The 16,005-nt window shown below is 47.4% G+C and overlaps 2 protein-coding genes across 2 annotated transcripts in view; both read right to left on the bottom strand.

The window, feature by feature from the left end:
- Positions 1–11,741, bottom strand: part of SH3BP5L (SH3-binding domain protein 5-like) — a 13,685-nt gene extending 1,944 nt beyond the window's left edge. The window contains exons 1-6 of the mRNA XM_015416765.1: positions 11,696–11,741; positions 9,220–9,896; positions 6,686–6,748; positions 4,256–4,384; positions 2,553–2,714; positions 795–968 (exon numbers count right to left, since the gene is read on the bottom strand). Coding sequence (XP_015272251.1) covers positions 795–968; positions 2,553–2,714; positions 4,256–4,384; positions 6,686–6,748; positions 9,220–9,426 — 735 coding nt within the window. The 5' untranslated portion in view covers positions 9,427–9,896; positions 11,696–11,741. The remainder of the gene's footprint in view (positions 1–794; positions 969–2,552; positions 2,715–4,255; positions 4,385–6,685; positions 6,749–9,219; positions 9,897–11,695) is intronic.
- Positions 1–16,005, bottom strand: part of LOC107113128 (zinc finger protein 850-like) — a 148,849-nt gene that overhangs the window by 41,080 nt on the left and 91,764 nt on the right. The window lies entirely within an intron of this gene.

A 16,005-nucleotide genomic window follows, 5' to 3' on the forward strand; every position in this document is an offset into this window, starting at 1 on the left:
GTAGGGAATTTAGTTTCATGCTCAGAAAGCAGTTTCTGAGTCCTCATTTTTAAAAAACGTATTTGTTTATTAAATTTTTATGCCACCTCTCCACCCAAATAGGGCCCCCAATATCAGATTTTTCCACTCCCAGACATAAAACACTCCCAGAAAGGGTCTTCATATAATATTTGGAGACCATCTTCCTAATACAACAAAGAGAGATTCCTTTGTGATTTGGAGTATGATTTGCGAGGTATTCTAATTCCCAATACAGCTGAAACCATTTGACAGACAACAACTCCCATAAGACCATAAGAGAAGCCAATGTTGGATCAGGCCAATGGCCCATCCAGTCCAACACTCCGTGTCACACAGTGGCCAAAAAAACCAGGTGCCATCAGGAGGTCCACCAGCAGGGCCAGAACTCCAGAGGCCCCCAAGCACCAAGAATACAATCACTGCCGCAGACAGAGTGCTCCATCCATATCTTGTGGCTAATAGCCACTGATTGACCTCTGCTCCATATGTTTATCCCCTCTTGAAGCTGTCTATGCTTGTGGCCACCACTTCCTGCAGCAGTGAATTTCATGTGTTAATTTTATCGGTAGAGGTTAATAGCTGTTAAGGTCTAAATGTTCTATTTTTGAGAAACTGCCACATTCTGAATGATGGGGAGGTTAACAACCTAATTGGGCATGTCCTTCCTCAATATGGGGGGGACTCAACTTTCAAGGACAAGCTCCACTCACATAAGTTCTGAAGAGATCTTACAAGCCCTCCCCTCATAGAACCGCTGAGGGAGGAATTCCCACCTCAAGAATTTGGTTGAACTGAGCCTTCAGCTCAAAGTAGGGCTTGCTCTTCACAATGACACGCTTCAGGGACTTCTGTAGAGACTGCACCCTGGCCTCCGCTTGCTGGCAGAGCTGGGTGACCCGCTGGTGCTCCCGTTCACTGCGCAGACGCTCCTCCTCCGCCTCATTCACCTAGCAGGGAAGGACAGGAATAGGTCAGAGCCAAGAGCCAACCCTGGTCACAATCCGTCAGATCTCCTACGGCCCTTCCCTGCTTAACCTCAACAAGGCAGTGATACTGAGCTTTCTCATCTCTAATTTAGTTTTTACTCAAATTCTTCAAAAGACAATAAGATTATTTAGTAAATCCTTGGAATCTAACAGGAACTGAACTGTGGTTTGGTCCTCCCCCCCTCCTAGTCGATGTTGAACATTTTATAATTAATTTATTTAAAACATTTATACATTGCCTTTCCACCCAAATAGGGTCCCCTATTTCTGAACATAAGAACAGCCATGCTGGGTCTGACCCAAGGCCCATCTAGTCCAGTATTCTGTTCCCAGAGAGGCCAATCAGCTGCCTCTTGAAAGCCCACAAACAGGAAGACAGCATCATCCTGCCTGTGCGCCCCATCAACTGATTTAAAGAGGCATACTGCCTCTGGTACTGGAGATAGTAGCTATCCATCATGATTAGTAGCCATTGATAGCCCAGTCCTCCATGAATTTGTCCACTCCCCTTTTAAAGCCCTCCAACTTGGCAGCCATGACCACATCCTGTGGCAGCAGGTTCCACACATTTTGTCTGTCCTGAATCTCCCACCCTTCAGCTTCAGCGGATGACCACGGGTTCTAGTATTACGGGAAATTATGGGTATTTGTAACATATCATCGTAAGCCACCTTGAGTGTCCTTCTCCACAGCAGCAAAGTGGAACCTAAATTGCTCAAACAAAATAGGTGGGCACCGACCTTTCAGAGACTGACAGCATGACTGCTATGGTGGTGCTTCGCTAGCTCACTCCTGGCCTCGTTATGCCAGGGAGTCTCATTTATCCAATCCTGTTGCTGCTAACAGTGACTGCCAGCATGCCAGGCTACCATTTAAAACACACACACACACAAACCATGCCAGTATTAATGCCTCTGAACCTGATAGACAGTTCTGGGGTATCGACAGTCATCAGGAACAGCAGTGAAACAGAAAGACAGGAAGGGAAGCAACCAGGCTCCAGAGGCATGTGAGGAGGTCTCTGGACTTGTGAAGTATTGAATAGATGGTGCAAACAGAGGGCCCTTTGTTCTTCAAACACACAACCAACCTAACCTATTGCTTCCTTTTCATACCTGATTCTGCTCTTGCTCATCTTGGCCGGTGAAGGAAGGAGGATGAAAGATGCAGACTTTGTTGAAGTGCAAGGGAGCTCACGGCTGGCTGGAGAGGTGTCTGGAAATGGCCAAATGCCAGCCCTGTTTGGTGAACTTTACCGGATACCCGCTTAGGTTGTTTATGGTGACTGCAGAACGTGGGGGATTTAGGCAACCACTGTGGGATCTGGACGGACCCACCCAACCCTTCCAGTTAACCTGTTGCCTGATTCCCAGGGCTGCAAACTGCCCTGGCCTTGTGCTACCCTCTCCTGTTCCCTACAACTCCAAATGGACTCCCTCCTCCCAAAGGCAGAGACTCCCCTGGGACTACACTGATCCTTCCATCCCTCTGGGACGTGGAATTGTACTGCCTGTAGCCCCTCCCCCCCGCCGACAGGGCTTTCACCTTGCACGTGGCATGGTTGAGCATCTCCTGCCAGGTGGGGTCGAGCCGGTTCTTGTCCGCCATCACGCCCTGCTCGGCCACAAAAACCATCTCCCGGGCCGCGTTGTGCATGCTGACCGCCCGCTCGTATCGAAGCGCAGCCTTCTGGGTCTCCTGCTGAGCCTGCCGGGACCGAAGAAGGAATAACTCAACGGAACGGATGACACTGAAATCCCCTGAGTGTGGCTGGGAGAAAGCATGAGCAAGCTCTAGGTCCCCAAACAAGTCTAAGAGCTGAATGAGACAATCAAGAGACTCCAACTGCATGGCTTGCTGGGCTGCACCATTCCAGGCGATGGGTGGGGAGGATCGCTTGTTTGGCTCATCGCCTTTCTTATAAGAAAGAACTCCCTGTTCATGCTGAGCTCTCGGTGGTGGTGGGGAGACAGTCTTAGAAGCCCTTCTCCCTGAGGGGCAGAAATCAGTCGCCTGCTGCAGCCCCTTGCTGCAATGAACCCATTCCCCACATGTGCACTGATATAAGCTGGCCATTTAACGTTCCCTATTGCTCTGATGAGGCAGCTTGGTGTGATTTCTTTTGAGGGGGGGTTGTGTATTTTTCATATATGTGTGTGTATGTGAGTGTGTGTGTACCTGGAAGTCATGGCGACCTCTGGTGACTGACCCCTACTGGGGGCCTGGAGGATATTCAGAGAGGTGGCTGAATGAAAGCCTGCCCCCTGGGCCCTCCCGACATTCCAGGGAGGTCTCCCATCCAAGCACTTGCCAGAGTCGACCCTGCCTAGCTTCCGAGATCTGACGAGATCAGGCTTGCCTGGGCTATCCAGGTCAGGTGAGAGTGTGTTTTCTTGATCGCTCACATGCAAAGGAAATGGGAGGCAAGAATGCACGGGAAGGGCCTGTCCTCCTCTCCCACCAAACTTTCCATCCCACTCAGTCCATAAAACAGGGTAACAGTCAGATGATGGATATGCCTTATGGATTAAATATGGGAAGCCAAGAAGCAGTGAGAGGTTTAGGAAGAGGGTATCCCTGAAGCCAGAGAACATTCTGACAGAGAGTGTGTGTGAGAGAGAGAGAGTGAGTGTGTGAGAGTGTGTGTGAGAGAGTGTGTGAGAGAAAGAGGGTTCTTCTAGAGACAGGGCCTGTGATCACTGCAGAGGGCAGCCTCATATCTTGTCATCTCTAGCTGATAGATAAAATTACAGTTTTCATAAATCTGGTTTGGCGATCTCTGAGCAATTATCTGGCTGGGCTGCTTGAGAAATCTGCAAAACTATGTGCAACCAGCTTTAGGCATTTCTTCAGATCAGGAATCCTAGCTCAACAATACCCTCCCCTCCCTCTTCCATTATCTATGAGGGATCGAGAAAGTATGCTGGGGGTAGAGTTCTATGAGAAGGAGTGTGACCTTTTTAATGATCGAACATGGCAAAGGGGGTTGGGGCTGAAAATACCCAAATTCCTTGTTCATGCAGCAAATAAAGACTTTGTTCAGGGACAACCACTTGTGAGACATAAAATGAGCCCAGAGGAATCCTGAATCTTCATGCTGAGCATTCAAACTTCCTTCACTTTGCTCTGTGTATTTCAGAGGGGAGGTTGGGCACAGCAGCACCTAAGCCACAGGTGTTTGTTCCAAAACAGGTAGGGATGGTGACGTATCTCACAGTGGAACTGCGTAAAGGCAATGACACCCATACCTCCTTGGCCAAGCGTCTGGCCTCGTAGTAAGGACGTGCTTTCTCAATGCAGTTCCCCAGCTGGGAGCCCTGAGCGTTGAGCTTCCTGGCAGATTCCGATAAAATCCTCCGATACGTTGTACGGGCTTCCTGTCACAACCAACAATATAAACACAATATGCTGACAAAGGCTTTCACGGCCAGAGTTCACTAGTTGCTGTAGATTTTCCGGGTTGTGTGGCCTTGATCAACCTTGACACAGAGAGTACGCCATCTTTCTGTGTTATACCTCTGAGGATGCCAGTCACAGTTACTGGTGAAACGTCAGGTTCTACAATGCCAAGACCACGGCCACACAATCCAGAAAACGTATAACTACTAATATAAACACACCTTATTTGAATTCCTGCTTCTAGACAGATTTTTATACACCTTGCATTGGGTGGCCCGGCTACCTCCCGAAACCCCATTTCTGCAGATGGTGCCAACATTTCACCCATAATGCATAAAAGCACTAATCACATCACTGCTTTGTACCATTGCATCAGTGGAGCGGCACCACTAATGTAAGCAGTAGCCTTGCATTCCTAGTGGCTCATGTGATCTGTGCCTTTGCATGTCACCCATGCGGCCCTGAAGCCAATCACAAGGAAGTAGTTTTGGAGTCACAAACATGTCACAGTGGTAACAAACGATCTGGCAACTAGAATCTACATACTGCAACACCAATCTTAACCAACTGCCAATCACACTGTACCCTACTGCACGCAGTGCCCCCCACAGTGAATAAAAATCCCTACAGTTGCCAGAAGGCTAGCAGTTCCATCTCCAGCTACACATGTGCATATGAAATGGCCTTCCATTGGGCCCCAACAAGCTTACGTAAAGCCCTACTTATTCCTTATGACAGGTTATCGTTAATTGCGTTGCATTCTCGTGTGTGTGTGTGTGTGGTGCCATCAAGTTACAGCCAACTTATGGAGACCACGTGGGGGTTTTGAGGCTAGAGACAAACAGAGGTGCTTCGCCATTGCCTGCCTCTGCATAGCGACCCTAGACTTCCTTGATGGTCTCCCATCCAAGCACTAACCAGGGCTGACCCTGCTTAGCTTCCGAGATCTGACAAGATAGGACTAGCCTGGGCCATTTAGGTCAGGGTCCATCTGTATAGTCGATAAAATGCCCCAGTAGTCCTCTAAAAACTACCAGCTTGGTATGAACACCAACACTGTATCATCCTGACTGTCAGAACATGTGGTTGACATCAGTCAGTATGCAGAAGTGTGGTCAGGGATCCTTGCAAAGTCCCCTGAAGGAGATGAGCTACAAAAGAGAACAAGGGAAGTGATCAGCTCTTTCTCCTTCAGTGATCAAACCTGGAGCAGGTCCCCAGAGAGGGGTGATGGTGGAATGAGTACAAGGCTCTCCAGATGAGTGGGTAACATCATTTTGTGCAGGACCAGTGCCAGCCACATTCTTATGGCCCCTCCCACAAAGCAGGCAAAAGAGTAAAGCTAGACCTGGGAAGGATGTCCCTGCTGCAGTTGGCTTATTCGATCTGAAGGCGGCCAAGGAAACGGCACCTGGGGGAAGCCCACAGCTGTATGACAGAGCACTTGCTTTGCCTACAAAAATGCCCACTGTTCCATCTCCTGTCAAACGTGTGCATATGAAATGGCCTAATATTGAGCCAGACCCTTGGTCTAACAGGGCCAGGTCTGTCTACTTGAACTAGCAGCTCCCCAGGGTCACAGACTGCAGCCTTTCACTATCAGATCCTTTTAACTGGAGACGCTGGGAACCAAACCCAGGGCTAACCATGCAAAGCAGGTGTTAAGAACATAAGAACATAAGAGACGCCAATGTTGGATCAGGCCAAAGGCCCATCCAGTCCAACACTCTGTGTCACACAGTGGCCAGAAATACTAGTGCCATCAGGAGGTCCAGCAGTGGGGCCAGGACATTAGAAGCCCTCCCACTGTTGACCCCCCCCCCCAGGCACCAAGAAGACAGAGCATCACTTGCCCCAGAGCCCCTAGCTATACCTTGTGGCTAATAGCCACTGATGGACCTCTGCTCCATATGCTTATCTAATTCCCTTTTGAAGCCGTCCATGCTTGTAGCACCCACCACTTCCTGTGGCAGTGTTAGCCACAGTTAGCCACGGACCTCCCCCATTAAAACAGTTAGCCAGTTAGCCACGGACCTCCCCCATTAAAACAAACAGACAAACAAAAAGCTAAACATTGCAGATAGTTGTGCTGAGAAAAGTCTTCGCCTGGGACCTTGGAGAGCTCCTGCTCCTCAGAGCAGACTCAAGGGACTGTCAAGGCACAGCCTTGCACATGTGCATCTTCACACAGGACAACTGGGGGTGGGGGGGTGGATGGTAAAATATATTGGTAAGAGGAGGGCAAGTCCCAAGTGTTGAAGAACACCACCTTTACTTACATCCAGTTGTAGCTCCACGCGATTTATTTCCTCGTTGGCCTGGTTGAGATGCTCCAGTTCCTCCTTTGGTTAAAAACAAGGAGTGAGGCTCAAGGGCAGGCAGCAAACCACGTACGTCTCCTTACAGAAGTATGCGTTTATATGCTCAGAACCCACAGCCCTTCCCCCAACAGATGCCTCAACAGCGGTGCGGGTATTTTCACCAGAAAAAGAAAATCTCCGTTTCTCATTCAGAAGCAATGGAAAGTTGCATAAAGTTGGGGATATTTTATTCTGCTTAATGGAATAAACGCTTTCCAAAAAATCACGTTTACGTATTTAAGCAACGACAAGGGATCTAGGAGAAAGGATGGATGGAAAGTTATGGCAGAGATACAGGGCAGCCTTCCACAGTCCTAAATGCAGATGGCAGAAAGCCACAGGCCTCTAAATTTACCTATCCAGAAAAAGGGAGGAAAGAACAGACCGAATCTTTCACCACCAGAAGACAATACCAGACAACACCAGATTGAAACAACTTTTCCAGATTCCCCCCCCCCCATAAGTGTTCCAATATTTTGGCTATAAACTTGTTGTGGTTTGGGGGGAAGGAACTGGGGTGTATGGAATCCAGACTCCTCTTGGTATTTATTATTACCCAGCAAAACAGTCATTGTTATGACGGGTCACAGAAGAAGCGCCCCGAGGAGGATGCAACATGCCTCTGCAAAGAACCCATGGCCAGGCCACCACTACGCCAGGACAAAATGTTTTTAACATTAAGAGGCTTTAAATCACTAATGGAAAACAATATTTCCTTTAAAACGAAGTACCCATTTTGCGCCTTTGGATATTGCCAAAAGCAAATAGCATACTAATTAGCCTATCAAGTCTTCCAACATGTTAATTTGCAAAGAGCACAGGACAGTTGATCATATCCTGTCTGGCTTTTGTCATTGCACTAAACCCAGAACACTCCTTGCCTTCTTAAGGGCTGGAAACATTTCTTTTAAAAACACATAACCACCCATAATATTACCATTATCCCAAATTCTACACCTGAATATGCAGGATGTGACCAAGGACACACAGCCCTGGCATGAGGTTAATCATTCCCATTGTGTCCAATTAGGGCTTGCACAACCTTCAAATCCCACCAATGCCGCTTCTTGAGTACTCTCTGTCATGGAACATCCTCACTACTAATCTTAGGACACTTGACTACCAAGATTCATCTCTCCCTCTCTCTTCCCTGCCAGACACCAAAAGTCTTTCCCCCCCCCATATATGTGTTTGTGTGTCCGTGTGTCTGCACCTGGAAGTCATGCCGACCTCTGGTGACTGACCCCCACTGGGAGCCTGGAGGTTATTCAGAGAGGTGGCTGAATAAAGCCTGCCCCTGTCCTCACGACTGCTGGTATTCCAAGGAGGTCTCCCATCCAAGTACTTGCCAGAGTTGACCCTGCTTAGCTTCCGAGATCTGACGAGATCGGGCTTGCCTGGGCTATCCAGGTCAGGGCCCAACACCAAGTCTTGAGTTATTGTCTTGAAGTAACGGTGATCATCCCCAAACAGAAATTTTTAACAGTCTCATAAAATAGAAAATGTATTTCTAGGGTTGCCATATTTTGACTTCATCAATTTGGGCAACCGAGTTCAGGGAGGGACAGGTCAGGGGCAGAATCCAGCGACAGCAGAGCTAATTGCAACAGTTCTATGTTTGCTGGCGCTGGCAGAGAAAAGGGGAAAAATTGCCGTGCAAAAGCGATTCATGTGTTGCGGGCGCTATTTGACCTAATGGTTTGTACACCAGCCTGTCATCTGAATCACTATTGCTTACGCTACATTTCGAAGCAGGGTTTATTGTTCTAGCCTGCTTACCGTGGCTGTGAAATTTCTTCCCCTGCTTTGCCAGTGATCATGAGCAAATAAGTAATCAACTGTCCAAGATCACAATTTTTGTTCCAATGAGGGGTGGGGTGCGTGAAGGAGTCATACAGTGGGTATGAGAGCAGCCCGCCCACTGCTGCCCATGTCAAGTTGGCACACCCCTGTGCTGCCCACCTGCCTCAGCTCAAAAGAGCCCATGGGCACAGCCCTGCAGGAGGCACCTATGAACCTTCTGCCACCCCATCCCCCATGTACCAGTGCCTGAAATGCTAAGCGGGGCCTTAGCTCAATAGCCTGGCTCCTGAATGCATGCATATGAGTCATACAGCCCAAACCTGTGCATTAAGGAAAAACAGAGGCCGCTAGCTTTTAAGTGAAGTCATTTCTGCCTGCCAGCCAGCCCCCAATCTGGGCTTTTAGAGAAGTCCTGGCATCTGGCCCAGAGTTAGAGGCATCAATAAATAACTCAGCAGGCCTGTTTGCTTCCTGGTTGGCTGACAACCCTGAGGGCTTCCCTAGGAGGAAGGGTGCAGACCAAAAGTAGTCCAACCAGTTCCCTTCGGATGTGCCCTTAGAATGAACCACATTCCATGCTTTCACAGTGCAGCTGTAGAAATACTGAATAGTCCCTTGGCTCCCGAAAGAAGAGTCTCGGTCTGCCTCACCTGGATTCGGGGGTCCAGCTCTTCCTCCTCCTCCTCTTCTGTCCTCTGCAGGGTCTTGGCGTCCCCACCCCCATCACAGATGGCTTCAGGCACAGGTGTTCTTTGTTCCTGCCCCTCTTCGGTGGGAGTCCGCAGCTCCCCAGGAGGTGTCTGCCGTCCATCACCCATGTTCATGCCCAGCACCAGCCGCTGGTCAGATCCCTCCATGCCGGGCTCCCACTGCCCCTCTGCAGTCTCCGGTCTTCCTGCCTGGGGGGGTTGGCCTCGTCACAGGAACACGGGCACCATTCTAACGCCAGGACCACCCGCAGAGATTTGGCACGAGGCTGCTAGGCTCACGGGGATTCATTTGGCACATGCGGCAAGGAAAAGTAGGCGGGAAACAAGCAAGTCTTACGGTGCCAGTCTGGAAAGTGATGGGCCACCTCCAGCTCCCGTGTGTTATCCAGACTGGAAGCAAGCGAGTCAGATTAGCTTTGTAAAATGGATCCCCCCCGGGGATACTGCAGTTAAAGGAGGCACAAACAGCAGATGCTTACTCACAGAGGGGGTGGAGAAAATCCCCCCACAAGGCGTGTCCTCCACCCCCCCTCCCCTGCCCGCCCCTAAGACACCTCCTCCAAGGTGGCAGCCAGCAGCAGAGACTGGAGAACGGAAGGAGCACAGCAGAGACAAGGCTGGAAAAGAAACCAGGAGATGCGTTACAGGCATAACTCTTTGAAAGGCAACAAAAGAGCTGCTATCCCACCATCACAAATCAAGGTTGCATTAACACGTGAGTGAGGCTTGCATCTGCTGTGAGACACCTTTGTCAGTAAATGTCATGGCTAATCTGGAAAAGCCCCAGGTCCCTGGGTGGGGCGGCGGTCCAGAATGTGATATAGCGAGGCAGGAATTTTATATACAAAGTGCCACTGCAGTTTATAAAAACTGATCCTGACATACAGGAATATGAAAACTGTTATTAGATCCAGTTCTAACTACTTGTTCACCCCAGTATTTATATGTATGTGTGTGGGGGAAATTCTTCAGCAACAAACAGTTTCAGTTTCTTCCCCTCTTTACTGGGAGTCTGCAGCTCCCCAGGAAATCTGTCAATTAGTTCTTACAGCTAGAAGGGATTTGAACTCTAATCTGCACCTTAAGTTTCCCTCTGCCCCCATCTACAGCTAGAAAACAGGCTATTTGAGAGAGCAGCTTGCATGCTAGTACATTTCCTTTTTATTTATTTTTTATTTAACTTTCAGTTTATATACTGCACGAACCCCAAAGGGTCTCTGAGTGGTTTACATACAATTTTTAGGAAAACTGCACAGCTGTACATCACAAACAAGGTCTACTGCACTACAGATCCCACATGCAAGCAATGCAAAAGCGCGTCAGCCCATTAAAACATCATCTCACAGGTGCTCCGCAGATTTATTTTTGTTTTTAAAATTATACTCTGATTTTGTGTGTGACAGCTTATAAGCAGCTACTTAAACATTTGTCACACTGTCCTGCTGATTCCTTCCACCAGCACCATCAGCCCAAGATTTTGGGGTGCAAGATACGGAACATTCAGATTTCCAGGTTCCCAGATGCCGACAATCAATTTCTATGTTTCTGGCTACTGAAGAAGGTATCCAGCTTGGCCAGCTTCTCGACTGCTCCTTGTAAACAGAACCGTGTATGCCAGTTTCAGGTCATGGTCACATCACTCTCTCACCTCCTCCTCCCCACCACTAAACTAATCAACATAATTTCCAAAAACCACCATCATGCCCATGCTGTGAACTCCTACAGGCATTGCTAAACCACAATTGTATAAACTTCAGAACTGAGCACTGAGGGCATGTATCCAACCACACAATTTCAAAGACTTAATGGCCCTTAAGCCTTGTGAAGAGGGAGAGCACTGCAGACACCCATTTTGCTCTTGATGTGGTTCCTGTTGAGAGGAGGCAGGAGAGTGCAGGGATGTTTGTGGGTGAAAAGACTTGACATATCCTTCCTACATCCTGCTTGCAGCCACCCACTAGACTTGAACTGACCCTTCCTTTTCTTAATTTCTACAGAGCTTTTAGGGGAGCTTCCACGCTTGGCATTCACCCATCGCCGCAACTATCTTATCACATTCCAAAGGGAGGTAGTCTGTTAGAGGACTGTGGTCCCGTAAAGAGCAACAACGTTTCTTGTTGCAGCCGACACTCTGGGTGGATCGGGACCCACTTTTTCAGAGCCAGTGAATGCACCCCTCTGCGAGCAGCCCACTGAGAACGGGAGGCTTCCACCGTGCGAATGCCTCCAAGCCATCCATCGCGCTTCCGTGGCAGTGAGGATCTGAACCCGAGTCTCCTGCGACAAGCCACCCTCACTCCTACCGCGACCTGCACCCTTTCCCCCGCTACTCCGCACCACCTTCCTCCTCCACCTAAGGGCACCCCCCATTCAACGCCAACGGCCAGCCAAGGAAGGGGGAACTGGCTCTATTTACCTCCAGCTCCAGCTGCAGCCCCTCCAGCCTCAACGGAAGCGGAAACTGTGGTCTTCCTTCCCAAGATCCTTCCCTTCGTACGTACAACATGGCGGCTCCCGAATCTCTATTCCTCTTTACTGTTTATACGTTGACGTCGTCCACTATCTCGAGAAAAAGGCACAGAGTTCTGTAATGTTGCCTAGTCCAGCCACCGCCAGAATACGGAAACCAATGAGAAAAGGTTGAAATGTGAGTCAGTCGGGATTGGCCACTATGGGAAGCGCCATACTGAGCTATGCAGGAAGGCGCGTGATTCACGTTCCGTAACGAGAGGCTGGGAGAGCTTGCCGCACCTTTATGTCCGTTTTCGCAAGGTGGCGCTGCCCAGTTGAAAGAAAGAGGCGGAGATGCAACCGGGACTGACTCTTTTCACTCTCTTCCGAAGGGAAATTCGGCTATCCTGAGCAAGTTGCCATGTGATTCTTGTTAGCAAATCGGAGATCTCTATGCGTTTATAGACACCTTTATTGCTATGGGAAGGTGGAGGTGGTTTTAGTTTTCTTCTTGGATCCTTTTGCAATGTAGTTTGCAATGTAGTTACTGGGAGAAAGTGTGTGAGGGGGGTAAGGTAAAGGGTATATCCCAATCAAACTAATTATTAACCTTATACCGAACTGAATCTATGTCTGTGGACGGTGTATGCATACTTTTGAACACATTTAGAGTCCAGTGGCACCTGTAAGACCAACAAAGGTTTATTCGAGGTATGAGCTTTCGTGTGCAAGGCACACTTTTTCAAATACGTTGAAATGGAAAAAGTGTGCCTTGCACACGAAAGCTCATACCTTGAATAAGCCTTTGTTGGTCTTAAAGGTGCCACTGGACTCTAAATTTGTTCTGCTGCTTCAGACCACCAACACGGCTGACTACCTGGATGTATCTGCAGACTTTTGAGTTATACAGAACTCTTCGTTGGGCAACACGGAAAAGGCAGGGTTGCTGAGACCTCCAGGTGGGGCCTGGGGAGATGCTCCGGAATTACAACTGATCTTCTGACTACAGAGGTCAGTCCCCCTAGAGAAGATGGCTGCATTGGAGAGTGGACTTATGCCATTGTACCCCACTGAGGTCCCTCCCCAAACCCCACCCTCTCCAGAACTGGCAACCTTAAGAAAAGGAACAATTATTGGAATAGAATGGGCCTGCTACTCAGTCAGTGTTTGACAGAACAGCCACTGTAAGGAACTACAGGAATGATAAAATGGAGGGGTGGAGAATGATGTAAGTTGTTTTGAGTCTCCAGTCAGGGAGAAAGGTGGGGTACAAATGAAGTCAAAAACATGATTACTGGAGTGGGACTGTACACACTAAGTGGACCAAGTGTAACCTTACACAGAATTCTTCATCAGCCACAGTTACATAGTCACAGGTGTGATTTTCCGAGATGTGACTGGCAAGCCAGTTCTTTGACGAGATGGTGATATTACTGAAGGTGGCATAGAAGTGGACAAGGGGCTGAGCCATTCATCCCAGAAACAACAACAGATTTTGTTTCTGCGCTGGAATAAATAAGGGCCCAACAGAGCTCCTGTTTAGGCAAGAAGAGGACTATTTATTAGCTGGAAATATTTTCACTCTGCTTTCCCATGGTGTGTGCTCATGATGTCCCACAGTGTAACAGTTTAATTATAACATAATAATAAAAGTAAACCAATAAAAAAACAGGCAAAACAAACTCAAATGGCATCAAAGACCATAATAGCAAAGTTACAAAAAGTCCAAACCTGCTTTTCTGGGATGCACATGGGGTTCATATTAGAATCGCCTACTTGGATCTATCTTGTGTTTGCAACGGCAACCAGCAAAATGTATTTGAGAAACCCAGGAACAGGGTGTGCAGGTGAAAGCATTCCCTTGTCTGTTCTGGGCATCTGCCATGCAGAGGTAATCCGCTTTGGAATGCGGAAGTCCCATTTATGACAGCCGTTAATAGACCTTGTGGTAAAACAACCCTCTGGCCCTTGTTTTTACCATGGAGAATGAGGGATGTACTTAGCTGACGCAGGCTTTAAAAGGGGAGTGGACAACTCCACGGAGGACTGGGCTATCAATGGCTACTAATCAATGTTCCCTCTAAGCTGCGGAGTCTTGTGAGCAAAAATTCTACTTCGTGAGCTACCAGCTTTACAGTTGTGAGCGAGCAGTTTGGCTGCTGCACAAATTAGTTTGCTCTGGAGCTATCCTTCCTGAGCAAAGACAAAAATGTGTGAGCCAGAGGCTAAAATATGGTGAGCTAGCTCACACTAACTCAGCTTAGAGGGAACACTGCTACTAATGTATATCTAGTCCCTCCAGTACCAGAGGTAGTATGCTTTTTTAAATCAGTTGCTGGGGAGCACAAACAGGATGATGCTGTTACAGACTTCCTGCTTGTGGGCTTCTGAAAGGTAGCTGGTTCGCCACTGTGTGAACATAATGCTGGACTTGATGGACCTTTGGCCTGATGCAGCATGGCTGTTCTTATGTACAGCCTATGTGCCTGCGTCCGTCTTCTTCAGAGTCCCCACAATGCCTCTAGTATGTTTGTCCATCTTTAAAAATGTCTGCTTCCCCTTCTCATTAAATTCACCAGGGAGGGGAAAGAAGAAACTGCAGGCCTTTGGTTGCTTTAAGGCTGTGTACAAAGCCCACTGGTCCTGCCTGTTGTCGTCATTGTTGTACTAATGGCTTCTTTGCCCAAGATGGACTGTTTGAAATTCAGAAGGAGTTGGGAAAGGGGAGGGAAAAGGACTAGCTCTTTCTTTTGATGAGACTACCTGTAAAGACAGTTTGAGCTTAACCTCTGAGCATTCACATAATGCAAACCCACATTCAGAGAGCAAAGTGGAAAATTCTTACGCAGATACTTGGTTGGGAAGGTGTATCATCCTCGACCTATCCTCAGATAATCTGCGAAATGCACTTCTGAGCTAATGGCCATCACATCTTGTGAGTTCCATAAGTAAGTTGTATGTTTTGTAAAGAAATATTTCCTTTTATCAGTCCTGAGCCTACTGTAGTCAGTTTCTTTGAGTTACTATAATTTCAATTATTATGTGAACAGAAGAGTTAAGAGTATTCAACCAGAGCTCAGATAGGTTGAAAAGCTGTTCTGGCAAGGACTTAAGTAATGAAGGTTTTTTTAAAATCGATTCCTGGCCTGTAAAAACTTCCTTCTAAATTTTGGCCTGCCCAACCAGCAGTTAAAAGCACAGCAAGTGGCAAAAAGTAAAAATTTAAGAAACCAAAGGAAGAAGAAACCAAAGAAACTTCAGGAGCAGTATTCTGCCCAGGAGACAGAGGTACGGACATCTGGAGCCTCAGGAGATTCTTTCACAGAGGAGAGAAGCCTCAAAAGTGCATGAAATGTTAGAAAGTGGTTAAGAACAGCTGAAATTTTACCAGGCATCACAGAAACCACATCAGAGAGAAACTTTTCAAGTGTCTGGATTGCAGGAAAGGCTTTAATCGCAGCTCAGACCTTACAACTTAAATTTGTTTCCCCTTCTTCTAAAATTTTGATTGGGGTTATCCTGGATCTTAGGAGTGGTTTAGCACATTATTGATGGGGCGCATTTGGCATGCTGCAATTGGATTCTAAGCATCTCAGAGTGGGGAGAAAGGCTATTGACAACTGACAACTGAATGGAAGTATTGTGTTCTAAGTGCTTTTTTAAATGGCACAATAGCAGTCTTGGCCACAACACTGTTAAAACGAAAGTAGTTTCACTGAAATGTATTAAATCCATATTACAGTCCATTCAAGATTTTCTGTATTAAAGAACACTGATCCCCATATAGTAAAAATACAATATTTTCTTTATCAAAAATAATAAATAAATCTTTCAATCGATCTATCTACTCCTTTTTCCTTGTGACATAGCTATTTTTCCAGGAATGAGTAAAAACTAAATGAGCTGCAGTATTTATTGTTTATTTATTTATCGTGTGACAGAGTTATACACAAGAAGTCTATCATAATATAAAATATGTAATCAACTTGTTAACAATAGGTATGCAGACCAATTGGGCAATCCCCCTAAAAACAAATATCTAAATTTTCAGTCCACTCAATCGCAGCTGGGGAGAGTTCAATGACCTCTATCACATCTCCCTGGAGAACATGATGCTCATATTCCTGTGACAGATGGAAAATAGTTTGGTGGGCTGCACCACAATCACATTCGGGTCCTGGTATTTTGCTCCATTTAAACAACAAGTCCGTAAAACTGCCAAAGCCTGTTTGTATTCTATTAGCCGTCTTCCATACTTTGCGTGGCATGTCAAAT

This window comes from Gekko japonicus, unplaced genomic scaffold, assembly GCF_001447785.1.
Source record: "Gekko japonicus isolate JY-2015 unplaced genomic scaffold, Gekko_japonicus_V1.1 scaffold204, whole genome shotgun sequence".
Taxonomy (NCBI): domain Eukaryota; kingdom Metazoa; phylum Chordata; class Lepidosauria; order Squamata; family Gekkonidae; genus Gekko; species Gekko japonicus.